Here is a 26,599-nt window from a genome sequence, read left to right as displayed (position 1 = left end):
GTGAAAGAGAGTGCTTGAACTGTATTCAAATACTTCCTAAGCTGGTGCCGAGTTCACACATCACTTTGCACAGTTCTTATGAAGAGGATCTGCCTTGTGGCACTTCTCCAATTTTGGTGCAGTGGGCAAAGAAAATTATGGGCATTTAATGATAATATAGTGTTTCCTTTCATATTGGTGTAGAGCGAGTGTGGCACCTCCACACTTTTGAAAGCTTTCAACTTTTCACGCATTTATATGAGTGCTTACGCACACTGCCCGCTCGCATTGTGATGCATTTTACCATGTAACAAACTCTTTTTTTTTTTTGCTTTTATTGAAGTGTAATTTTTCTCTCGATTTCATGAAGTAGATCTGTGGAACAGTTTTGATACAAATAAGTTCTGGTAACCAAACAAGCAAAATTAGAAATTAAATTCTGGGGTCTTTACATACAAAAACGACCACACAATTATGAGGCGCATTGTATAGTGGATTAATTTTAGTCTCCTGAGATTCTTTGTCTTGCATCTATATGTAAGTGCACGTGCGTTTTTGCACTTAATGCCATTGAAATGTCCAGGAATCAAAACCGCTTCTTTGAACTGGCCCAACAGCTTAGGCGCTCAGCTATCGCAGCATGTCAGGAATAAAAATCAACATGGCCAAATTCTAGCAGTGTCAAAACATAAAGGTTGTGTGCAAAATTTTGGTGTATCCTTGGTGAAGAGTGCTTTGGATGACACGATAACTCTCATTGTGAGTGGTTTCACAATCCCCGCACGATGCAGGAAAAAAAAGATACTGTGTCGTGTTCTTTTTGCCCCGCACATGTCCAATCCTGTCCAGGATAATCACATGATGGTTCACTTTGTTGTGTGGTGTGGTTTCTAGACAGTGTCGTGGTGTTTTGGTTTTTCATTGGGTAAAAGCACCCGCTCTGTAGCGATGGCTGCATTGTCACATGAACATCCTGATATTTTTCTTGTGTCTCTACTGTGCTCACTCCTCAGATTGCTTTGTGTTGCTTTTAAAATTGTTTGTGATATCTTCACAAACGCATGTATGCAAAATGTATCAGTGCAGGAAGTTTTTGGGTATACGCAACACCATTTGCTCATCTCAAAAACTGAAAACTCGGTGCAACAATGTTTGTGATACAATGGAGTTTTTCGCTGCATGTATGACTTCATTATGTCAAGGTACAAATGAAGGTTCCAAGTAATAGTTGCATGTACTTTTCGCATGTTAATTGGGGACACTGAGAGGTTGGGAAACTCTGATGCAGTCAGGCCTCCTCATAATGAAGTCACATCCAGCACAAACATAGGTATTTTCTTAATGTCTGCTATACATAAAAAAAGTGCCTATATTGTCACGAGCACAAGAAAGAATTTGTTCATGACCACAAATAGCAAAGGTGGCCCCACCGCAAATTTCATCCCTCCTCCTCCTCAGAGCTGATTTGTTTTGGCTTTTCTTTTCACACTCAGTGCAACGGCACTCATCACGTGCTCATATTGCTATATAAAAAAACATTTTAGATTTATATTTTTTTATATGCAATGCAATATTTCTCCATACTATGTCTTCATTCTGCCGAGGTATGGCTGTGTGTGGCATCATCAGCATTGTCATGACATCATAACACGTAGCAGAGTTTTCTGTCGCGTAGCAACATGTCTAAGCCTAGACATTTCTGACAGCAACGAGAACGAGAGTGCTATGCAGTTTTTCTTGTGGCAAAACTCGCAAAGTGTAGCCATAACGATCGCAATAACAGAATGAGCCTGTGTATCATTACACGTTGCTCTTCTGGGTAACAAAGCTAAATCTGGTTCACAGAAGTGAGTTTTATCACAAATTATTTAAGGTGTTTTGATTATTACTGGTATTCATTCCTGTGTTTAGAGGGTTCTGACCTTCATTTAACATGCAAAGGGTAATGATGACCAGTCACTATGTCGAGTTGGTTCACTCTTTCAAAAAAAAAAGTGGCACAAAGTTGCGTTTACGATTTCACCTTGGTGGGAAACGAAGGGGTAATTATGTAAGTTTGCGTCATGGGGGTCTCTTGATATTTGAAGAACTGTAGGACCTGCCATAGGAAGTTGTGAGTATTTAGCATGACCTATTACGTAACCTGTAATGTACACTGTTTTCTCCTCTGGTTCATTTCATAGCGAGGGTTTCGACCTGGCAGTTTTGATGCATTTAGGTAGCACGTGAGGTGTTATTTGTCGGCTGCCTGCTCCTAAATGTTCACTAACTACGTGATCCTATCAGGCAATGCATTCTTTGCCCTTGCCGTGGTTGTTACTGGCCAACACTCCTTGGGTGAAACATCAGAAATACTCCCTGAAGTGGAGGGGGAAACGGCTGCCACCATAGTGCAATGGTATGCCTAATGTGGAGGCTATGGGTTTGGTTCCCACTACTGGTGCCAAGTTGTTTGCCAAGTTGTTGGTTTTTTTTTTGTTTTTTTTTGTCCACTTTCGTGTCCCTTTATCTAACAATTACTCCACTGCAGTGAAAAACTACAAATGTCTCTTAAGTGGTTCTTAGCTTAAATATCTGTAGCGTTCATATGTTTGTGTATAACAAAAACAGGCCCCTTGATTAGTTTCCCTTCTACTGTTTAATTTAGTATTCCAAACAGTCCTAGATTATGACATCTGTTGTACATGCAGCCAGTGGTGATGCAATGAATGCTAAGGGCTTTTTTTTTATTAAGTCAGGGCTTTCCAATAGATCATTCACTGGCGATAAATTTAATAACCTGTAGCTTTATGGCATATGGCAGTGCATACCGGGTGAAATGACTAGCACGAAAACAAAAGGGACAACACAAGCGCTGACTTGGAAGACTGCCCGAGTAACTAGAAATAAACTTGTTTAAAATGTGCGTGTGGGCTAGTTGGTTGATCATTACGGCATATGGCAGCACACACCAGGTGAAACGACTAACGCAAGAACAGAAGGGACAACACAAGTGCTGACATCATGTTAGTCATTTCACTCTGTCTAATGTGACTGTTTAGCCTTGTTGGTGCAGCATATTGGTGAGTTGCAGTGCATAGAGACACCGGGACAGAAAAGGCAGGAGGGCAGTTAGCGCTCGTCTGTACTCTTGTTACTTCAGTGCCTGTGTCAGTTTACTCCAAAATTCACTAATATGAAGATGAAAAAATGTGACATTTAATGTAGCGTCAAAGGTAGGTGCCACCTTCCATACCATGAAATATAAATATGCCCACAGGGTGTATCAGTCCCGATTTTTTCAAGACAATTTTTGTGATAGTGATTGTCTTGTGCATGTTGCGACTTTGCTGTATAAAAGCCAAGACCAAAATTATTGAAGCTTAGTCACATAGAAATGAATGAGAAAATTGCCATCAACACATTTATAGCACAAAGTTACAAGGAAATCCCTACGAATGTCTCAGAAAGTAAAGCTTTCTAGTTGGCGAAAAATTCGTCTTGGTCTGGGGATTGAGCCTGCGCCCAACACCTGTCTGGGGCAGTTGCTATACCAATTGAGCTAATGTGGAGGCTAGCAATTGGCAGCGTGAGGCCAAATTAATTGCCATATTGAGGCACATGGGCACTGAATATGGCAAATCAGTTCTGCAGAATGCTGCAAGGCTTGGCAGAACACAAAGTATTTGCACTGCCCGCATTGATATATAGACTTCACATGACCAGCTGCAACAACTGGTCAGACAACACTTCAAAAAATGTTAGTTTAAATGTTCCGCGGAGAACAAGGTAACTGCTTCATTCAGCATTCGGAGACCAGGGAAAGTGGCATAACATGTGCAGTGAAATCAGAAGCATAACCCTGCTTTCAGTGGTTTTGCGTTGCTGCTTGCGGAAGCTCAGCATACAGGGAAGGTTGTATACAAAGGTGCCATTTCACCTTTTTCCTGGGGGTATGCCTAAACTATTAAAATTCACGAGCATGCTCTTTTCTGTGAGAAACAGTTATTTCTAATATTTTTGCATTTGAGTCTGCGTGGTTGAGACTGAAATGAACAGTGTTTTTTTTTTTTTTTTTTTCAGTAGTTGCCTGTCCATTTCACAACTCGAGAAATGTGTTCAGACTTAGCACATTTAGACGTACCTATGAAATGAGATGACGACCAAAGGCAACACTTGTATGTTATAATAATGTAACTTTTCTATTCGACTTTTTGTACATTGTCTTTCTTTGACTCAAGTGGTTGACTGCCCGTGCCACCATCAGAATGGAATGGTTCGGAGTGGGCATATGGTCGAAATACGATAAATTGTTGTTGAAATCGGCTTGTTATGTGTTATTGGCGCTTTTCTCTTTCAATCTCTATCCACACTAAGGCTGAAGTACATTTAGCATTGCCCATTTGTGTGATCTTTTCTCATTCTTAAATGTCCTGTGTTTATTCTGCGGCCTTCTTGTTGTGCCACGTGACCAGCTTACAGTAACATTGTGGCAACGTGCCCGGTTTCCAGTGCTGGAGGAGCTCGGTGTGTCGGAGCTGGACTCTCTAATTGTGGCCTTCCCACCAAGTGCAAAGTCCAGCACCGAAAAGGTGCGCCCCCTGTGGGCTGCCGCCGAGCAGCTCTATCGCCAGGGCCTGGCACTCTCGGTCGGGGTTTGTGACCTGGACACAGCACAGCTGCGGGATCTTCACTCGTGGGCTGAGGTGAATAGCAGTATTTTACATCATTTGGAGGGCTTCAGTATTGGTTGGTGGCCATGGATGTTTGCAAGGCCCCGCTTTAGGAGGAGCACCATAGCCTGGTGGCAACTCCCTCTCCCCTGCACATCTGGCTTTGGTGCTCATCATGATAAAAAAAAATGCTCGCTGCCACAAACAGCATAACTTATTTTCAGTGAAACATGTACTTCTGCTTACATATTCTACTTCATTTACAAATATATACGCACAAACTGCAGCCAAGCACTTTCCTAAACTGGAATATAATGCCTGTTGGACACGCAGTTTCACAAAAAGTAACTCACACGTATGTTTAACTTCACTTTATTACCTTGAAGACGCCACTTAGGAGGTGTTACATAAAGACTGGGCTAACAAGTAAAAGTTATGAGGTATAGTCTTCATGTGGAGCAGTTTACTGCGACGTCTGTAAAAGTAGACGGACACATAATGTCTGCAATGTCACGGGGAAGACTTCGTGAGATATTAAACTTAAATATATGAGCTCCCATGGGCTGCTTGCAAAATAAGAGTTACGAGACCTGATTCGTGTCCCCTCCTCCAGTGCAGACACCTATGTTAGTAAGCAAATGTAAGCAAATGAAAAGCACATTCACTGGCTATTACCACAAAAGACTTCAGGATGTAGATATTCTACTGCCATTTGAGTATTACAGAGTATGGTGAAACAAAATGTGTTTTAAGCATTGCCAGGCTAAGCAAGACAAATAAATGACTTAACAACCTTAACAACTCCTGTTAGGGAATTTTATGTTAAGAAAGGGGAGATGCTGCAACCATAGGACACACTGTGTTATCAAAGTACGGCACGACACCACGGTGGCCTACAGTTTCCGCCTAAATGCACAACAGCCCTCATGCCTACCCTGCCATGCACCATTAAAGGGCCCCTAAACCACTCAGAGGTCGAAATTTAATTGTGGTGTGACAATTGTGCACAAGTCTACAATGAACACGTAGCCATGAGAATTTTTGGAAATGGTGCCGTAATAGCGGAGTTACATGCGTTTGATGATCAAAACGCCGCGATCACTCGTTTCACTCTTTCCTTCGCTACCCTCCGCTCGTCGGCTAGTCTCCTCTCCCAAAGCCACTTCGCCCTCCTCGTCGAGTGCCCCTCCCAATCTCACGTGACATACCGTCATCGCTGACCCATTCTTCGAAACAGCGAGCACTTCCGGTTGCTGCAACTCCATGAACTCCGTGATTCTCGGCTAACCGCTGCTGTTGCCGTGCTGGGTCGTGCTCCTACGAATTGTGCTGGTTTGGAAACTGTGTTGCGCGCACGCCTTCAAAGGATTGCGAACATGATGGACCCGTACGGTGACACGTGTCGCGTCTTTTTGTTTTTCCAGTTGGCGCTCTTGCAGCCAAGCACTGCACACTGATGCGTGAAAGCCATCGCAAAACATTGTCGGAATCAGCCTGCGCAACTTATCAGACCACTAGGCCTGACTGTGCTGGTACGCTAGCGATTTGGCAGTTTTGTTATGGGCCGCAGTTGCCGGTTCACAAGCGTGCGCACACGTGCAACACGATGAAGAACAGCAAGGAGCGCTGGCACCTACTTGCAGACTATCCGGAAGTCGTAGGTTCTTGTTTGACCAATCGCGGCATCGCCTGCATACCGCATCAAAGATTCAACATGTTCACGTCACACACGTCACTATGGAGGCCAGAAAGGCCCAGAGAGGAGAAGGGATTGTTTCTTGAAATTAGTGGCGCGCCCGTGGCTTGTAGCGCTGCCATGCCTGGCATTGTTGATCGTGACAGCATTCTGCACACGATGTGCGTGCTTACTTGAAATGTTTGAAAAAGTATCGGAGATGGTTTAGGGGCCCTTTAAGGGGCCCTGCAACACTTTTTGAGCATAGTCACAAAACGCTGCCGATCTGTAGTCAAGGCTCCTGAGAAGATGTGAGCCAAACATTATAGCGCAGCAAACAACCTGGAATTTTCAATTAATTCTCAAGTTCAGCTAGAAATCGCTCGCTCTTCTCTCAACAAATGATGCCATAAACCCGAATGACCGCACCACAAATCCGAAGTCCACTGTAATTAGCTGATTTGAGCATTGTCCGCTGCATAGTTACCGCGGCTGCCGCGGGGTGGCGCCACATGCCCGCGCGCTCGCTTGTGATCACACAAAAGCAAGCCGCACGTTCAAAGAAAAAAAAAAGAAAAGAAAGCGCTCAAGGTCATGATGCGTGCTGGTGAACAGACGCAGCTTCCTGCTCCCTTGTCGTCCCCCCCCCCCCTCACGTAGCTTTCAGTGCGCTCGCTGGTATGAAAGGAGAAACTGCTTAAAGCATGCGGCAAATCCCTGTAACGCCTCTCGTACTTGACAGATTATAAAACTTTTTGCGGCAGTCGATTCGTGAGGCAATAAACTCCTTTAATGAAGCCATTCTATGATTACTTGGAAAAGTGTTGCAGGGCCCCTTTAACTGTTATGCACATTCCAAGGTCCTTTAACTGCATTATGCAAGTGCTGTGGCTGTCAGTCATAAAAGCATATCACTCCACTCATTCAGAGGTAAATATTCTAAGTTCAGATCTGTGATGCCTTTCATGTCATAGCTTGTGTTGTGAATGTTGCATTGAATTATGTGAAGCATAGCTGTATCTTTTTTTACCATGTGATTCACAGCTTTTTGGTTCTATATACAAGTAAAAGGAGAAACTCTTTTCAGGTTGAAACATCAAATTTGTGCCGTGTGCGTTCTTTGTTTCAAACACTTCTTATTGCTCCAGTAAGCGTGATACACACCCGAAGATTCATATACCATATGAATATACCAGCTGCCGATGATCATGATAATTTTGTCGGCGATAAGTCATAATGGTGTGTTCATCGCCGACCGCAACCTCGCCTTAGCTCTTTTCTAATGCTTATCCATGAAGGCATCACCGCTATCGTGCGTAAGTCTGAATCATTGATCGACCGGTCTCTGCAGTTACCGAAAAGACGGAAGAACGTTTGCAGCATATTATAACTTTTACGCGACAAAACGTTATCACGATTATTGCTTATTTATTGATGGCTTCTTGCATTTCAAGGCGTTGTGTGGTTCATCGTAAGGGCTTGTAGCTGTAGAGAACGGCGTGAAAAAGGGTTGATGTGTGAAAGCTGACTGCAAGTAAGGCTTCATGCTGCCTGCTTTTTTTTTTCCTCTCTGTCATTCTGTCTCTGTAGAAATGCCTGGAAACTGAGCGACCTCTTTCACGACGTCAGAAGTCTTTGGTACTTGCCAATCTAGGATATCTTTGTCATGATTTAAACTTCAGTGGTGCACATGTGAGCGTACGCCTCTCATGCTTTAGAAGGCCTGTTAAAATTTTTTTTTTCGCTTTGTATGTGCCATATTTTTACCATGACCTAGTCTGAAGTGTTCGTTGTAAAAGTGTGAGGCTTTAACCCTTTCAGACGCCACCTATGAAAAACTGCCTTTAAATGCGTCATATTGACACAATGCTATTTCCAGGCACTGGATATAATATTGCAATAACAGTATTGTCGTAATCTGTTATTTTCTGTGTGTTCTAGTAATCATTTTTAATTACTCTCTAGTTCAATATCTATATATTCTTAAGCCATTCATGCTCTGTTTTTGCATCAATACAATGAAGTCTTAGGCTAGAAATATAGTGCAAATTCTCTATTGGTTATGTTCATGCTGAGCAAAGAAAAAATTTTACTTTTGACGTGAGTCGGGCGGGAAGCGGCACGGCGAACGACTCGTCGAATATCGTAGTACCTTCAGCAAAGTGATAATGTGCAACAGTGCACTGCAAAATGAAGTTAAATGAAAACAAATTTATTATGCTAGAGGTTCATTTGACCTGAAAGCTAAATATATCTTGCCTTTTCTTAGCCCCTATTCGATATAAAGGTCAAAAACAAGTGGTGTACACAATTGTGTACATAGCATCTCAAAGGGTTAAAAAATGTTCGCTATATGGATGCAGTTTCAATGGGTAGCTTAAAAAAATCGTAAGTGCACCGAAATGTGGTAGTTAGAACCAATCGATCATTATATCTGGGATCATTATAAGGGGGCTCGACTGTATTCTAAATGTTTGCTGTGTCCAACACTTCGTGTGGAGTGTCTTTGCATACAGAGGAAGCCTACAGCAGGCTTTTTATAGCCTCAAAAAATTTGGCGTCTCAACTCCTTTAACAGAAGCCTGTTCCCCAGTGCCCTCACTTTTATTTCTTTCCATTGCAGCTGGCAGGAAGTGTGCAGCAAGAGGAGTAAATATATTTTTATGAAGAGGGGAGCTTTCTAAGTGTATGCATGTTACTTCAGAAATCGTTCTGGAGGCAGCACTATATGGCAGTCATTTGTGCGAGAAGTAGCCTTGTAGTTTTGCAGAATGCAAAGCTTTGCGCAAGCAGGCAGATTAACTTGTGTGCCGTCATCCTTAGGTGAAGCCAAGCGTCAACCAGGTGAACCTCGACTCGTGCTGCGTCATACCCCAGGAGATGCAGGAATTTGCCAAGGCCAACAACATTCAGCTCCTGACGCACAGTGACCCAAAGGGTGAGAGGGACAGTGCTTATAAGAACATCCGTAAAAATGTTAAGTGATAGTTTCCAGGTTGTAGCTCATGTTTGTTAATTTGTTCCCAATTTTGTTGCATGCAATGCATGAGGTCTAGGTTGCCTGGTGTGGGGTGTGGTTGGTTTAAAAAAGCTATTTGCAAAATATGCAACCAGCATTGTGTAATGTACTTTTATAAAAATGCTGTCAACAGCATTACTTGTCTACTGTAGTGAAGATTAGATATCTTTGTTGCTGCCATTGATGTTTGTAGAAGGTTTACACGCTTACCACTTGGGGAAAAAATGGCAACAAGAGGTGGTTGGCACACAGTCTAGGATTACAAAATAAAATTTTTTTATATTCTCTTCTGACAACCCTCAAGAATTGGGCTATGGCAGTGGATTCCTTGGAATGTCTTCTGAAGGTGGAGGTTGCCCCAGTTAACAGTTGTCCCCATGCTTGATGCTGCAAGCTTTTATGGTCCAAAAATCAAACTGGCTTTCACTTTGTTTAGAACACAAAAGTGTTGGTTCAGGCTGTATATAAAGCTTATTTTTCTGCATGCGCATTTATCACTACAGAGTAGCGCTTGTCACAAAGTGCTCTGCAGCGCAACTTTGCATAGCACCTGTATGCAACAAATGTACATTTGGTGTGGAGGGCCCTGCAGTATATGTAGCATTTGGAAGGCAGTGAATTCACATTGAGCAAAATGTTCGGGTGGGACACTTTATCAAATGCCCTGGCAAAGTTGAAGAAAATGAGTCCGGTGTATATAAACCTTATAAACTATTTGAAGTAGCTGCAGACAGTTGACAGCTCCTAGCAAAAGCTATAGTATTAGGTTAGCGAAATTAAGCACGTTTAGGCAATTCGTAAGGTGTTAGGTTAGTGTCACAAACGAGCGCTTAATAAAGTGTGCGCGAGGCCGCTTTCAAATGGCTGCGAGACAGGCGGCGCGAGCCGATCGCCCAAGAAGCGCGAACGGTGAAAAAACAAGCATCAAAAGACGCCGGCACGCTGCATCCTCCTCACCCACTCGAGCCAGACGCAGGCAACGCGATCAAACGCCTGGTAAAACCTAGAAGGAAAGGGTGACGCATCCCCGATGATGCCACCGCGATTTGAACCTACGAGAAAGTTCTCGCCCTTTCCATAGGCTTGGCTGTACTAGACGCCAAAGAACGCTCCCGGCACTTCTAGAAACCGGGAGAGAGGGGATGAAAAGTGTGCGACGACGACCAGTCAGACAGTCGAGACAGGAGTGAGTCAGTCGGCCCGGATATGGTGAAGTAAGCTGAGTGTGGCTCTATTAGCCAAAGAAGACATGTTTATGATGGTGTGCGGTCCATCGATCGTCGATCTGGAAGCATTGGAGGACGACGCCGTGTGAGCCATGACAAATTACGACGACGGTTGAGCTACGACGATCAACGCTGGAGCTGGCGTGAGTGTTTCCTGGAAGAGAAGCATTCGATTACCGTCCAAGTATTGTGGACTGGATACGCCATTATATATTCAGGACTTTAACTGTCATTGAATAGTTGTAATGCATGCGATTGCATTTGTAGCGTGTGATCTGTTTGTTTAGCTTCCGTTGTGTAAACAGCATCTGAGTTATATTGTGAAGTTGTAACTGGTACCAGCCGAGTGTGCATGTGTTTGTGTTATTTGTATTGCCTTAACTGAGAATATATTTCGTTTTCGTTTGTGTTATCGACTCTCGGCTCTGACTCGGCCTTTGGACCACAACCGGCGTTCGCTGGCGCACCAAAGGACCAACTCTAAATTGTCCGCGCTTTCGTGGTGCGTTTTCGGAGGGCCGTGACGCCAGCCCTTAGAATCCGCCCAGCGATTGCCAACCCAATTAACGGGATCAGTGACAGTTAGAGATAACAAATTAAGCATATTTAGGCAATTCGTAAGGTGTTAGGTTAGAGATAACAAATTAAGCATGTTTACGCAGTTCGTAAGGTGTGTAGGATCAGTATGCTCCAGTAACTTGGAGCAGGTACTAGCAAGAGGGAAACTGGCTTGTGATTGCCAGCATGTGATGTGCTGCCTGCTTTGTGAGGAGTTCTTGTTTGAGCCTGTTTCCAATCTTTAGAAAAGGTACCATCACATTCAGTGTGAGCCGCAGCGTTTATAACTTGGCCGGAATAATGCTCTCGAAAATAAAGGGGAACCAGTGTCGCCATTCTAGCAGTGCACATGCCCCTTACATTTTGTTGCCTGTTGTCTTTGCAGAGTGGTAACTTACTAGACTTGAGGAGAGTAAAAAAAGAAAGACTGATAAGCAACGTGCTATGACAAAGGATATCCATGCTTCTCAGCAGGCTAGTGTATTATCGCTTCACAAAGCAGACAACAGAAAGCAGGAGGTATGTGCATTGCTGAAATTGCAAAGCCCTTTCCACATTCTTCTCAAGAGCTTTGCAATTCCATGCATAGTAATTGCAGCTCTGTGCTTTGTCGTTAAATGCAAAGCTTTCTTTTAACGTGATAGCATTAAAAAACTGGTAGGGCAAAATTCCGGTGTCAGTGTTGCCGGAGTTGTCTGTGAGCAAAAAAAACTCACGGATGCAACGAATAAAAACTAGAGGATTGAGCTGGAATCGAACCCAGGCATTCTGTGGCAGTCGTGTGTTCTACTATGGAGCCACACCAGTGCTTGAGAGTGCTTCGGAAAAAAACCCTACACAGGTGTCATGTTGAGCGAGGAGTCGTGCTAACAAATGTAATAGTATTGCGTTACAGAAGCGTAGAATCGCACCAGGCATCATGCCATGTGAATTGCTCAGTGAGTGGGTGGTTTAAAGGCCCGTCCACTACAAAGTGCTCAGCCATAATTAATAATCATCATTATCCACAGCATCAACAAAGCGTGCAGCTGCGTGTTGCCTTACGGACACGTAGTGGGCACCACTTCTCAAAAGGTTGAATTATGGTGTAGTGCGCCTTTCGCAACAGCACTTGCAGTAGGCACACTAAAAGAGTTTATGATTGCCAGTGGACACTTCCTTTCCTCTTAGCAATTGATATATCCACTGAGAAGCGAAGGATGGCAAGTGAATGGGAAGGCGATGTAAACAGCCTTATAACACTATTGTGTTGCGCTCTTGAAGGCAAAGCTGAAGCGTCTTATAAGTTTTTTAACTGGTTCTTGCAAAGGATGTAGGGTGCTGTACTCCCTGTGAGGTTTGTGCACCCATGTCCATGTCACGGTTGGTATACCAGTGAATGGTTAAGCTATAGCAGTGGCTCGGCATGTTGCGGTTTTTTGTCACAGCTATAGCCTTAAGCTTGTGAAGTGATTCTTGAAAAGCACTCAAGCAAGTAGCAGTAGCGGCTGCGGTGGACTTCACTGCAATGCCTCTTGCACCTGTCCTGTATCTGCAGTGCTGTTATGGTGCTTGACTGCTGGCCCGAAGGTCGCGGGATCAAATCCCAGCTGCATTTCGGTGGAAGCGAAATGCTAGAGGCCCGTGTACTTAGATTATCACTCAGCACATTAAAGAACCCCAGATTGTCGAAATTTCCCGAGCCCTCCTCTACAGCGTCCCTCATTATCATATTGGGGTTTTGGGATGTAAAACCCTAGCAATTATTATTACTCTTTCTTTGCGCTCTCAATAAGGCAGGTTCACTGTAATGAAACTGCCTTGCATCTTGCTCTGAAAAGTTCCAAGCATTAAATAAATGCTCACTCCTTCTTATCGAAGCGTCTTTGAAGAAAATATGCATTGGGACATTCTATCGGAACTTTACGATTATCGTAAGACTGTCAGTAGATGATAAATTCCAATATAGCGCTTCAAGCTGCCAAACCAACAGCGCGCGCATTGATTCTTCTGCGTCTCTACTTTTCGAGGTCCTGTAAAGCCCCTCATGTCGCTTGGCACCTGCTACGCCAGGTATTGCATGTTTTAAGGGACACTAAAGGCAAATAGCAATTTATGTCAGAGTGAAAGCTCAATGTATGACAACTTCTAAAACGGCAATATTATCAACAGCAGTGCCCTACTTACCGAGAAATTAAGTTAAATGTATCCCATCATGAGCGCCACGAGTGGGACATTTTCGAAGTGATCCGGATGACGTATGAGAGTCTGCCTACAATAAATCACTAGTAATCAAACTAGCTGCAATGAAAAAAGAACCTTCCGTGCATCAAGAGATGTAATAAAATGCTGCTTGTTTGTTTCTGTTTGATTTATGGAAAAAAGAACCTCTGTGGTGTTGCCATGGGGAACGGTGCGCGTGGTTCAAAGGTTGCGTTTTCGCCGAACTGCGCTTCGCCCGGCGCCTTGCTTTGCTCATGCGGTCGCGTCTCAGTGGTAGTTTCAGGATCGCCTACTGCCTCGTGTGTTTTGCGCTCTCGTGAAAGTTGCTCTAACAGAAAGTTCGACAAAATGCCGCATGCGTGTGATATTGCCGGATGCCCGAATGGTGCACAACGCCAGTGCTGCAGCAAGGAAACCGATGTGTCTTTTCACTGGGTGCCGTGGAATGAACCCTCTCGCTGAATTGGAGCCCAGTGTCGCGAGCCCATGTCTCGTTGTCAAGTTCTCCGTCCACATTCATTGCGGCGATTGCGGCAGGCTTCAATGGCTTCGATAGCCGTTGTTGCTGCTGTGGGTCCAGGTACTTTCGCTCGGCTGCTACTAGTGTCGGCGGCCGCGCAGTAAAGGCGGGCAACGTTGGGCACGGCAGCAGTGACGTATAAAAGTCTGATTTCAGGCGGGTGATTTGAAGTGCGCTAACGCGATGCGGACCACTAAAACGTGATTTTATTTCAAAATGAGCACTTCCTTGGCATAAAAGTAGCACTACGAGGTTTCTGGATCGCTATTTCAACAATCAACGTCGACTTAATATTTGCCTTTAGTGTTCTTTAAGTGCTCCGCTACTTTGTGGGCTCGATCCCGACCGCGGTGATCGCATTTCCATGGAGGCGAGATACTAGAGGCCCTTGTACTGCACAATATCAATGCACGTAAAGAAAGGCATCCCTCATAATCGTTCATAATCGTGTCGTAGTTTTGGCACGTAGAGCCCGAATAATTATTATTGTTTTGTACACGCAGTGCTGCTTGACCATGAGGGCATGGCCCGCCTGCTCAAGGGCTATGTGGCAGAGGAGGACATCTGCCACTGGTCGGCACCCTGGGTGGCCCGCTATTCGGTGCTTGTCAAGTGTCGAGGCTTCCTGCAGAGCAAAGGCTACGTTGCCAGCCTCGTCAAGGAGCCATAGTGATCAAAAAGTCTCGTCTAGCCACAGGCACGAGACTGGACTGTAGCATTGGGTAATCGAGGTGCTGTACAAGCAATTCTCCTCGGATCAAAAGTCTACAAGACTGTGCAACCCAACCCTGAGCTTTCACAAGGAAGGTTTGGCTTGTGACAGAAACTCCTCCGCTGATGCAATGGATATATGTGTGAAAGACAGGGACGGAAAATGGAGAACAGGGATTGGAAGGTGTGTGTGCATCTTTTTTTTTTTTCTTTTTTCCAAAGCCAGGTATTCCATTGTGTTGGAGCAAGGGTTTTATGTCATTCTTATTTTAACACCACTTTTCTGCATAGATAAGCGTGATAGTCATCGTACAAATCTCAAGATTGCGCATGTTTGGTGTATTTGTGTGCCTGGTTAAATATATCGGCATGCTTCCCATCGAGTTATATTGACTCAGGAATAGCAATTGGTAAAGTGTGAGAGAGGCTACATGAAAAGCCTGAATGTTAGACTGGTGCAGACTTTCATCTGTGAAATTGTTTTGGAAGCGTAGCTGTAGTAGGAACTTCTGCTGTGGCATCACATATGCAAATGTGGCCATCCTGTTAACTATTTTAGTAGGGAAAAAAAGTTTTTTATGGCATGGTGTTATATACACATCAACATTTTTAGTGGACCAATGAGTTTGGCACTTGCTCTAGGAGAGGGGGGGTGGGTCGAAAGCAAAGGTTCATATCAGTCGCCTCCACATGCTGCAGCAAAACTTACGTGTAGATATGTTTTTTTCTTTATCTGTTTAATCCAGGGCAAAAAATTTAGCTGAGAGTTTATTGTTATGTACTGCAAATACCCTTGCAAACAGTAGTATGATGCACAACAGTCTGGTGCGTTTAATATAAGGATCACAGTTGCCAGATGCCACCAGGCTAACATGGAAATAATCATCCGAAAAGAAGCCCAAAAAAAGCAGTGCAACTTTTGTGAATAAGCCCAAAAGAAGCGGTAGTTTACCAAATTCTCTCATTCTTGAAAATATCTTTTTAATTATAATAAAAATGTGGCTGAAATACAAAGGGAAGGGAAAAAAATAACTTTAATCATTTTGCACAGCAAAAATATGCACAACTGTCGTAAAATCCCAAGCAAGCCCCTGCCTACGGTGAAGGATAATCCAAGAAGATTTGGAGGGGGGGCCCTCACTCGGTCATGGATAAGAATTCAAGATGGCGACGGAAGAGCTGCTAAAAATAAAGAATGCACTCCCGGGCTTCTAATGAAATTCTTTATTGAATACGTATGCATTCACTGTTTCCATTCGTCCTCGTCAGGCGAATAAAAACAGTGAATGAAACAGTGAAAATGGTAGGAGAGGAGAAGGAGGCACATATTTGAAATCTCCTGAAGAAGGGAGAGGGCTGCTTGCTCGGGATTTTACGGAAGTACATATTGACATTTTTAACATAGTCCCCAGCTTAGTCTCCACTCTTTTCATCGCACGTTTACCATTGCATGAATAACGTTACTTGTTGACTGCCCGAACGTATGTTTGATTTCAACGCCAACTACATGAAGTTATCGGCAAATGTGCTATTAGTGAACATGTGGGTGCTAAAACAACTATATTTGCAATGAAAACGTGAATGAGCCCAAAAATACACAGCAAGCAACTGGATAATTAATTCTACAAGCTACTCAGTGAAAAAAAACAACTCAAAGCCGTTTGTTACAGGGGGAACTGGCAACTCTGATGAGGATCACAACATGTATGCACAATGAAAATGCTAGCACTGTGTAACTAACTTGACCTGTCATCTTCATCTTGTGTACATTGTGTATGCTGTGTGGCAGCCAAAAATTATGGATAAGCTGCTGGCATTATTATGTTGTTATGTTTTAGTGTGATGAGATGAGGCGAACATGTATAGCCTACAATTCTTTAAAGGAATACTGAACAAAAATAAAAAGAAATGATTAAAACATTGAAATTTCACTCGGTAGATGCAACTGTTCCAGTGCAGGTTGATTTAACATACTTTTGAACAGTTGGCTGTATTTTTGGAGGATTGTGAGCGCATAGTGGCTGCACGCCAGCTTGTGCGAAGCTGTACATTGACGGCCCTCATGTCAAGCATCTTCGTGGTAGAAGCAGGGCGAACACTTTCCCGTCCTGCCACTTCCCTTTCTCCACCTCTCACTTGCATCCCGCTCTCCCCCTCCCACAAAGGCAAGTGCCCCACCAGAGTGCATTGTTGGCTGCCGGTGCTGTTTGTACTGGTTGTCGGAACCATAGTGGGAGCGGAGCGGGTTGAGAGACCCGGGTGACAGCTGGCATGGTTGGCACGCTCATTTTCGGAGGCATTAAACGTCTCCTCCTCTAGCTCACGTTGTGGCCATTAGACACAGCAATTCGTAAAAAACACATTAAATCCCTTTTTCTCTAGTTTTGGCCTGAAAGCAAGGTTGTGTTAACCAATTTCAGCACCCAAGCTTTCAATTGGGCTGGAAATCTCGGCAGTAAAAGTTTTGTTCAGTATCCCTTTAAGTGAAGATGGAACCGTCAAATTGTCTTGTGACTGGGCAGTGACTAAAACGATACGGTTGACTGCTGTTCATTCACCTTCAATTTAATCTAATTGAATTAAATGCTTAGGCTCGAGAACACAAGGTATCAGCCAGAATCCCTTGTTTAAATGGGGGCTTCTTCCATGGCTCCCTTCACAATGGCGCCATTTCTCTCTCTCCAAGTACATGCTACAAGGCTCTTTGGTTTTGCCTCTTTCTTTTTTATCTTCCCTAATTTTCTTCTGTGCCATTGCACAGGCACTTTATGACAATAAGGGGCACTAACAACCAACCAAAACACAGTGGTGGATTCCACACCGCCACAGTCATTAGCGGGACGATGAGAAAGCTGTAATACGTCACACATATTTACGCCTTTATAGCCTTCTTTCTTGCACTTATGGTCATATATGACACCACACTGGCAGCAAGCCTTCAGAACTGCATGGTCGTGATGACTGCATGAAAATATAGTCTGGATTAGCACCATGGTTGTGAAACAGTAATGTGGACATGCACTTGATAGTGAAAAGATGAAAGGATGGCTTCCGTGCTGTGGCCGCACCAGGAAGAGAGTTGTGAACCTCCACGAACTTGTCAAGCGGTCGTTGAATTTTGGCACAGTCCTGACAAGGCACCCTTTTCGTATCCGACTGGTTCGCGAAAGTTGCATAGAAGTGAAAATGCTTCAAAGAGAAGTATCCTTTGTGAGGAAATTATGGGGGGGGGCGGGGGGGGCTGACAGAGAATTGATAATTTTTCGTTGAGGCAGGAATTTCTTTGTAGTGAGGTTCTGGAATACATTATTTTGGTCTAAGGGCAAAAACCATTGTGCGCCATCTCCAGCTCTCGTGGCATCATTCCTCATCGCAGTTTTAGGAGTTGATTAGACAAAACTAGGGGAAAAAATTGCCATGCCTTTATGGATCTATGGATGCACAGTGCTAATTAAAGTTGTCACAGTGAATTTTTCTTTTTGGTAGACGATATCCAAAAGCTTTTGGCTCTCCAACATGGAGCTGGCCTCAATACTCTTGCTAAAGAGCTTTTGTGAAATTGAAGATGATTTAATCCAATAAATATGTGCCTACAAGGCTGTGCATGTGTGAGTGCAATCGACATGAAATAAGTGCACAGTTCAAATGTGCACAGGAAAAAACATGACTACTATAAAGCCCACCACTGCCCTATTTAGCAGAGGCAACAAAAATGTTTTTATAAGCACATCTTTATTTTTGAACTGAAGTCAAGCCATAGCAATCATTGAAGGGACACAGAATCAGCTTGTCTGTTAAGTTATTCTTTGAAATCTCTGTCCTTAATTTTACGATCATAGGTCCATTAATGCAAAAGAAAATTAATCCAGTGTTGCATTTCCATACTGTGCCATAACTAGGGCTCCGTGTTTTCGGGGTTTATGTTTCTTGAAATTCGGAGGGTGTTTTTCGGAGTTCATTTTTTGGCAGTAATTCGGCGTTTATCGGAGTTAATCTTTCGTAAATCCCTCATTCTCACAAATTCGGAGTTTAATTTTGCATTATTCTCAATACCCCAATATCTTAAATGAACTGAAAAACAATGAACGCAAGAACATCAGGACACACGAAGTGTATTTTAGTTGTCTGGAAGGTTTGAACGCACAAAACACATATACACAAAGCACAAATGCTTAACACAAAACACCTACATTTGTGCGTAATACAACCTAAAGCTTGCTGTAATAGATGCAACATAAAGTCCCTAGATTTTTCCCTGTTCTTTCTTAAGTACCGACAACCATAGAAGCGCCGCCGAGGAATCTCATTGGCTAACACTCGTTTTCGGTAGCCATGTTCTTCCTAACGCTTTTCAAGCACTTGGTAAAACGCGTGCCCCGCTCACTAATGACGGGGGGTTGGCGGGAGGAGAAAGGCCCGTCACGCTAGCATATTGTCCGCTGAAAGATGTGTGGCTAATGTACTTAGATGTACGTGGCTTTGTAAATCTTCCAAGTTGGGAAGAAAATGGCGGCAGACGCTGGCTGTGCGTGAGAGAGGGCCGGGAAAGGAGGCAGTTGTCGATACTTAGGCAAGAAGGGAAAAATCTAAGGAATTTAATGCAACATACTTTACGAGGTCCGTATAATCGATATCGTCTGGTGCGGCCCAGTGCTGCCAGGGGACCGTATATTAAAACGTCGTCTCGCTCTTCCGGGGACTTGCATGTGTTGACGTATCTCGCTCTGTGCGTGTCAAGCTCTTTGTTAAACGTGCGATGGGTGCTGTCTACGACATACCGACATGAGGTAAAGTTTATATCGGCCAAACCAGTCGATGTATCAATACCACTTAGAACATGCCCTTTCGATAAATAATGAAACAGATGCGTATTGGCCGTTAAAATCTGAGTTTATCGGATAAATCCTAATTGTGAAAAATTTTACCGGCGAGTGTTTTTTATACGAAAACACAGAGCCTTAGCCATAACCCTTACAGTGGGCCATCAGTGTGGTGTCGAGGATTTCAAAGGTGTTATTTCTTTTTTTTCCATGTCTGGGCCACACTGGCTTAATAAAAGTCATCAAAACTTGCCATGTTAAGTCCTTGGCTTTTTGAACACAGTGGAGATTTATACTTATACAATTGTCTTCTCGATAAAAGATTCAAGTCTGTGTCTACTTTTCAGAATAAACTGACTTCAGCAGCCACTAGCAGACACTGCACCGTAGCAAGACCATTGTGGTCAGTGTTCGCATGCTGACATGTGAGGTTTTAATTAATAGGTGAGGAGCATCTTTAGGATCCAAGTAATTAACATTCTTCCACATAAATGCAGGACACCAGCTGGATTCCTCAATTTCTGATCAAATTAACCTGCGTTAAATTAACCCTTTATGGGGCATAATGTTACGAACAACGCATGCCACCTATTAAGGGCGGCATTGTCATTTCTATCAGCTTCTTATAATATGTACAAAATTTTTGCTCTCCTTTGTTAAGGGTTATGGGGAAAAAGTGGGACATATGTGTCCCACTGACCACTGAAGGACAGTTGTTTCAGAAAAAAAAAGTACTTTTATTTTTTTATGCAAAGTTGCTGCTGCCTTATTAACTACAAAGTACAGAGCCTACAAACACCTACTCTCTATTACAAAAAAAAACCAAAACCAAAAATACTCAACTAAATATCCATGGTACATCCACTTGCTAACAGCACTCAAGCAGCAGATGTGGGTACTGGGCATGCCTGCAACAGTCTAATTTTTGTCCATGGAGGAAGCTCAGCTGCTTCTTCCACTGGAAGAGACTTCCCTGCGTGAAGCAGAATGAAAATTGAATACTGAAATCAGTTGCACACAATGTTAGACTGGCTACGCTTTCGGAGATATATCACTGAAAGGTTGTCAACTTTGCACTGCACAAATTTTTTAGGAAACTGTATGGGTAGGAACGAATAAGACCACTATAATAGCACATTTAGGAACTCGTGAGTATGAAATGAACTTTTCAAGCATACCGCTCATGCTGAATCTGGTGGAGAGCGCGCCAGAATCTGATGGAAAAAGGATACAGCGCGTGCAAGCGGAATGGTTCGTTTGGAACACGGCTATCTGCTGGCGCCTTGCGAATACCATAAAAACAACTACCAAAACCGCTTTCTAGAACATCCACGCGGCTGCACTAAAAGTCTGGAAGTGATCGATTCAGTGGTTTTAATCTAAAAAGTTAGAACGTGGCAAAGGAAAAAGTGGGACATATGAGTCCCACTGCCCCGCAAAGGGTTAACAGGTGTCTGCTTTATTGGGTTTTAAAAACTCCTTTTGCTGCACCTTGGAACTCCACACTCATAAAATGGTTGAACCATTGAAGGAGTCTTTTTGTCCCAAAACAATAATCATCACCTGGCTTGGTTGCGTTTCCCTTTTTTTTTTTTTTTGAAAAATGAGAGCTTGCCACTTTCCTATTAAGAATGCTATGTCACACTGATGCCATATCACGTTGTGCTTGTCACACTATGCCACAGAGCTGACATGATCTCTGTGATTACTGCTGTATCAGTTGCAGATTGAATATCGCAAATTTCTTAATTTAAGGCAGTCCTCCGAAGTTCCCTCTTAACATATGATGCTATTCGTCACGTCTGTCTGCTAAGAGTTTTCTTGTTAATGTTACCATAAATGGCAAATGCGAGCTAGGAAATGGGGTAACCGTGCTTATTTGGTACTCTTTGAATCATTTACAGCATGATACAACCTTAAGAAAATATGATATTTATCTGAGCAAGATGTAACAAAATTTCTGATAGGTGACTGGCGCAGACACGGCACTAACTGCAAGAACATTGAAAAGAGATCTCTGCACAGTGATGTCTTCAGACGATAACCTTTATTTGGTCTTGTGTTGTTGGGGTCATTATCATTTCTGCATTGGCTTTCACCCTATGAATTCTTCAGCTGTCCTGCCAGAGCCACTTTATATAAGCTCACAGGTAATGCTTGGATCGGACACCCAGAAATGTCATTGGTCTTAGTTGATCTCATCTCATGCAGCGTACCACAGCATTCATTGGAACATGACACTTGGACTTCCTTTCATTGATCCACTAGCATTTTCATTGTGCCGCATTGTTGCCTGCAAGATTTCTGAACTCGCAAGGGAAATGCCTCAGAAAAAACTGCTAGGAATTAATGTGGCACTAAAGGAAAACATTAAGTCGGTTTTGAGTTGTTAAAATAGTACTCTGAAAATTTTGTTTAGTTCAAATAGGTGGTTGAGTCCGAGAAAAGAAAATCACATTAATTTTTTTTCTTTGAATTTCACCTGAAAACCTCAGTGCTGGCACATACATCACATATTTCAAAGTATTTTCTTGCATATAGGGCATGGTGGCAGGCTAGAGGCTCTGTAACCTTGCCAAGTTCAGCTATTGGCTCCTTTACAACGCCAAGTAGCTCATTTTTGCCAATAAAAAATTAAAAAGGCATTACCACCTGTTTTTTGTTCGTCGTTTCTGCCCTGTCAAGCCCACTTAGTAAGAATGGACTTTTTCTTATTAAAGAATCTTATTTACAAATATTTAGCTCAACATATAGTTCTTTTTGCCGTCCCTTTAAAGTGAACTCTGCAAAGGCCACCAAAATTACAGTAGATTCGCTAATCGGGTGCATCTTGCATGACCCATGTCCCTTTGAATGAATGGTGGCAAACTGTGCATGTATGCTACAGCATGCAAGCTGCTTGCTTCATAAAATTGTGGCAGAGCCACTTGTTGTTCCCCAGCCTTTCATGACAGCCTTTTCGGGTGGCACAGAATTTCTCCATTTTCTGGGGGTAGTGGCGGGTTCTTTCTACTCGAGATGAAATGCAAGTTTCCTAATGTGTGGAGCACTCGGGGCCTCACAAGTTCTGTTTGCAGTGACAGAGTTAAGGATATAAAGATGGACCGGGATGTGAGCATTTTGTTTTTGGGAGAAAGCTCTGCTTTTCTCTGTTTCTTTTTTTATGTTTGCCAGGTGTAATCATAAGTGCTACATTTCTAAGCTATTAAAGGATGCCAAGTGAATGCGCCCTCAAATGTTCTTCTAGTTGATATTCATGTTGCTGCAGGTGGAAGAAAACTGTCAAATGCTCGGTTTTCAAATTTAATTTAACTGTGACGAATGCGACGCTTAGTTCACACTCGTAATTTTAAATATTTTACGTGCATTTATGGAGTGATGCGACAGGTCACTTTGGAGCACTGCGGTAGCACCACAGATGTGTAAAACAAATAAATTCGAGCTTGAATGAGTTGCAGTGGTGATAAGAAAGCTGGATTACCACTACTAGACCAAATTATTTTTATAATACAGGTTTGAAGCTTTCCTTAATGACTTTTGCAGCATTCCATAGTACTGTGAAATGATTAGCAAGATAGACTGTTGGAACATGGCAGTTGAGGGGCTGCAGATTGCCTGAGCAAGTGAGTGTAGATGCAGCACAGAAAATGCACACAGCACTGTGTGCTTTGACGGTTACCCACTGTGGCCACAGCACGGTTGTCGTGGCTTTATGTCGCTAAGCATGAGGCCACAGTTTTATTGCAATAGCAGTTGTATGAACACTTCAGGCATGTTTTCGCTGTCAGCGTTGTCGTGAGGTTCCGTGTAAAGTCCAAATCGATAACATTGACCCACGCGTTGTAAGTTTAAGAGGTGTTTGCCATCGGTTCTGTGCATAGGTTCAATAAAATTGGCCAAGTTGTGCCTTTCCTTCTTATGTTCTTATGTGTAAGGCCCTATACACTGTGTTGTAATGCACATATTATTAACTGGACATTCTAGGGTAGTGCAATAGTAGGAATGCCAACCGCAGTTGCGTTTACATCGTCTTTGTACTTACATAAACTGTTTGTATGCAAAAGTGACATTTTTGACACTTGAGAGTAATAATTTGTCAGTGTAACATAATATTTGCCTTTATTGTTCCTTATTTTAAAGATTACCGAAAATTTTGTGATGGTGACTTCAGAAATGAATTGTTATAAAGCAGGGGTCGGCAATCTTTTGAGGTGGAGGGCAGAGTTGCATAAAGCCGACACGGCAGGGGCCACACGACAAAGCGGGGGGAGAGGGTAGGGGCTTGCAGGCAAAGAAAAAAAATTCTGCGAATTGACAATAATGTACAAAACTGCAATAGAAATTATGTTAATTTTCAGCATGCATGTCACAAGGTTGAATGCGCTCTCAAAGGTCACAAAAAAAAAACTTGCCATGCGACCTTTGGGTGCTGAACATTCTAGTCAACTCGCACATACCTTCATCAAGGTTGCTCACCGACAGACGCAGGAATTCGTGGACGTCTTCATCGGTTAGTCAGGAATGCAAGTTTGAACTTCATTCTCGAGCAAGTCTGTTCACAGACATGTGTACTGCTGAGCACTGTTATTAAGGCTGCTGCTAGTTTCTTCAAACTTGAAAACTTTGAGTCTCACAAGTCCAGCGTAAAACTTCACACTGTCTTTCGCATCAAATGTGTCTTTGAGCTCATCGTTTGTTTGCAGATCATCCAGTTCCAACTGGTACATATGCCCACCTTTAAAGGATTCTGAAAGAATCACATGCTACTCGAATGTTTTTGAATATCAGAGAACCGAACTTCGAACTCCCTCTTTAAATTCCGTAATATTTAACAGTTTTCCTGTGGCAAACGCTGTGCTCGTATCTCCCACAAAACTTTTGCAGAAATGGAAGGGACAACGATTATACTCACTAGCCTGCCGTTGGTAAAGGTTGAGTTTCAGCTCAAATGCCTTAACGTATGCGAGCATGCCGGATACTAATTTCCCTTTTTCTTGGTTTAAGGTCCTTACCTGACCTAGAATTTTCACAAATAATCTTTCTTCCCTCTTTTTTTTTTGTACCTGTGCAAAGAAACGAAATGAAGATGTTATCTGGCTAAGTGTGAAGATAAGGGACAATGCCAAGCTGGAAGCGATCTTCCTTTGTTCCTGTCTGACCCCATTTCAGGTCCAAACTGCCATGTCAGCCTTCAGATAGGAATTGACAAGGGGAGGGGGGTTGTGACGTCGTGCTGGGGCCGCGTAATACTACCCGGTGGGCTGCAGGTTGCCGACCCCTGTTATAAAGGATTGTCGATCCCACACGATGATTATTCGTGAATTGAATGTCTGTAGGGTGATTAGTGCAGCTGTAAATATCGATTTCGTTCGAGTGAATGCTGCTTTTTCTTTTTATTAGACTGAGAGTGTTGATATAAATTGTTGGCAGTTGTCTGTAAGGTTCATTGCTTCTTCCAGATGTTACGTTGTCATTGATCATGGACGGAGTTGTGGATGAGTATGTGCTGAATAAGGAAGAAAAGTCAGCGTGTAAAAGAGCAGCTTTGATTTTTAAAAAAGTCGCAGTTTCGCCGCAAGGGCGAAGCAATGAATGCGATAGCAAGGAACTAATGCTATATACGAAGTGAGGCTCGCAAATGGATACTCTCAGTTTGAACAGCGCTTCTGTTGCAAAGCCGGCCGAAGCAGCAAAGGAAACTAGCGTGCTTCAAGTGTCGAGCTGTGACATTTGATCGTTCGCGCTCATCTTCTGTTTGTTCGTTTAGCGGCGTCCCTGAGCTCGAGTGACATTCGTACGGGCCGTAACATGAGCGCGGACATCACGGTGAAAGCGTGAAACATTCCTCTACCCCTCGCCACGAGAAAACCGCGCGAGCAGACAGCGGAAGGGCAAGCTTCTCCCATGCGCAAATATAAGAAGAAGCGAGCGAGCTTGCCGACGACTTTTAAATGCGCCCGTCGGGCTCCTAGCGCCACCTCGCTGGTAATGAAGAAACGCTTATTATCGCCTGCTGTCTCTGAGTCCGTCCAGCGCTAAAGGGTGTGTATATAACGCTCGCCGCTGGCTACGTGGAGGATCTGCGTTTCCTGGCGTAGTGGATAGCGCCGCTCGCTGCGGAGCAAGAGGTCCCTGGTTCGATTGCGCGCTTCGGAAGCATTTTTCTGAATTATTTTTCTTTGGGGCCTTTATATGTATATATACATACTTATACATATACGGTGCATGACGGCGGCGACGGCAAAATCCAGCCGAGACTGTCCATATAATTGCTATCGCAATAAAAAGTCCATGGTGTTTGCATTGCAAGTGGAAGTGTGTGAGTGTTACAAAGTTGTAGGTAGAAATTTAGTGCTAATTTACAAAATTGTGCGATTCAGATTCTGAAGATTTAGTTTTCGACTCCCTAACAATATAAGGTATGAAATTATTTGTCTTTCCTGTTGCATGGCGAGGGAGCTCCACACATCGCTTTGTTGCATATTTCTGAGGTCATAACACTGCTTTGACGTTTATACAAATCACATTGAAGTTTTTTTTTGCATGATTGGTTGCCATTGCGCACCTCACTTTTGGTCCTACTTTTACGTGCAGCATGTGAATGCGAAGTTTATGCATTGCTTATCTCACTTTCATGTCTGTTGCTAGTCAGCAATCAATAAAGTAGTACTAGTACCTGGTCAAAAAAGCACCATAGGTGTTGTTTCCACTATCCTGATTGTCAACAAACACCTGCTACACTTTACTTAGCAACAACCTGTTGTTGTTGTTGTTAAGTAAAGTGGAGCGGGTGTTTTCTGGGTGCTTTCTGTAAGGAGTGCCTTCCTTGAGTCACCTTGCTTTAAAATTAATGGTTCAGGGGGCCTGTCGATCTCAGTGGTGCATGCGTGTGTAGTTTCGCAATCTTTTCATGTTCAGAGAACTTTGTGTGGCTTTCACTCGCCCCAGCATTTCCGTAGCGCTTTCTCGTTTTGGTTGCACTATTCTGTTCATCAGTCGTTACCTGCACGGTATAATGCAGTTAAAATCACACAGTATAATGCAGACAAAATCATGGAAATACCCATGTTGCCACAAAGCATGCGGCTACCTCTACGAGCATTTTGAAATTCTTTGTATAGATATAGAGCCCCTGCACAGTATTCTTTGTACAGTGCCAGTTTACAAGCACATGTTCGCAAACACTTTTGGATCTTATCTGTGCTTTTCATTATGCTCAATAAAACCACTTCGCATT

General features: G+C 43.3%; 1 protein-coding gene across 1 annotated transcript in view; it reads left to right on the top strand.

Annotated features, from left to right (window-relative positions):
• LOC119391495 (glutamate--cysteine ligase regulatory subunit) overlaps positions 1 to 23,744 on the top strand; it is a 37,366-nt gene extending 13,622 nt beyond the window's left edge. The window contains exons 5-7 of the mRNA XM_037659175.2: positions 4,471 to 4,664; positions 9,130 to 9,244; positions 14,335 to 23,744. Coding sequence (XP_037515103.1) covers positions 4,471 to 4,664; positions 9,130 to 9,244; positions 14,335 to 14,501 — 476 coding nt within the window. The 3' untranslated portion in view covers positions 14,502 to 23,744. The remainder of the gene's footprint in view (positions 1 to 4,470; positions 4,665 to 9,129; positions 9,245 to 14,334) is intronic.
• The last annotated feature ends 2,855 nt before the right edge of the window (positions 23,745 to 26,599 follow it).

The sequence above is a fragment of the Rhipicephalus sanguineus genome, chromosome 1 (genome assembly GCF_013339695.2).
Source record: "Rhipicephalus sanguineus isolate Rsan-2018 chromosome 1, BIME_Rsan_1.4, whole genome shotgun sequence".
In the NCBI taxonomy this organism is placed as follows: Eukaryota; Metazoa; Arthropoda; class Arachnida; order Ixodida; family Ixodidae; genus Rhipicephalus; species Rhipicephalus sanguineus.
The sequence above is the reverse complement of the archived record's forward strand: the minus strand, read 5'-3'. Positions and strand labels throughout refer to the sequence as shown.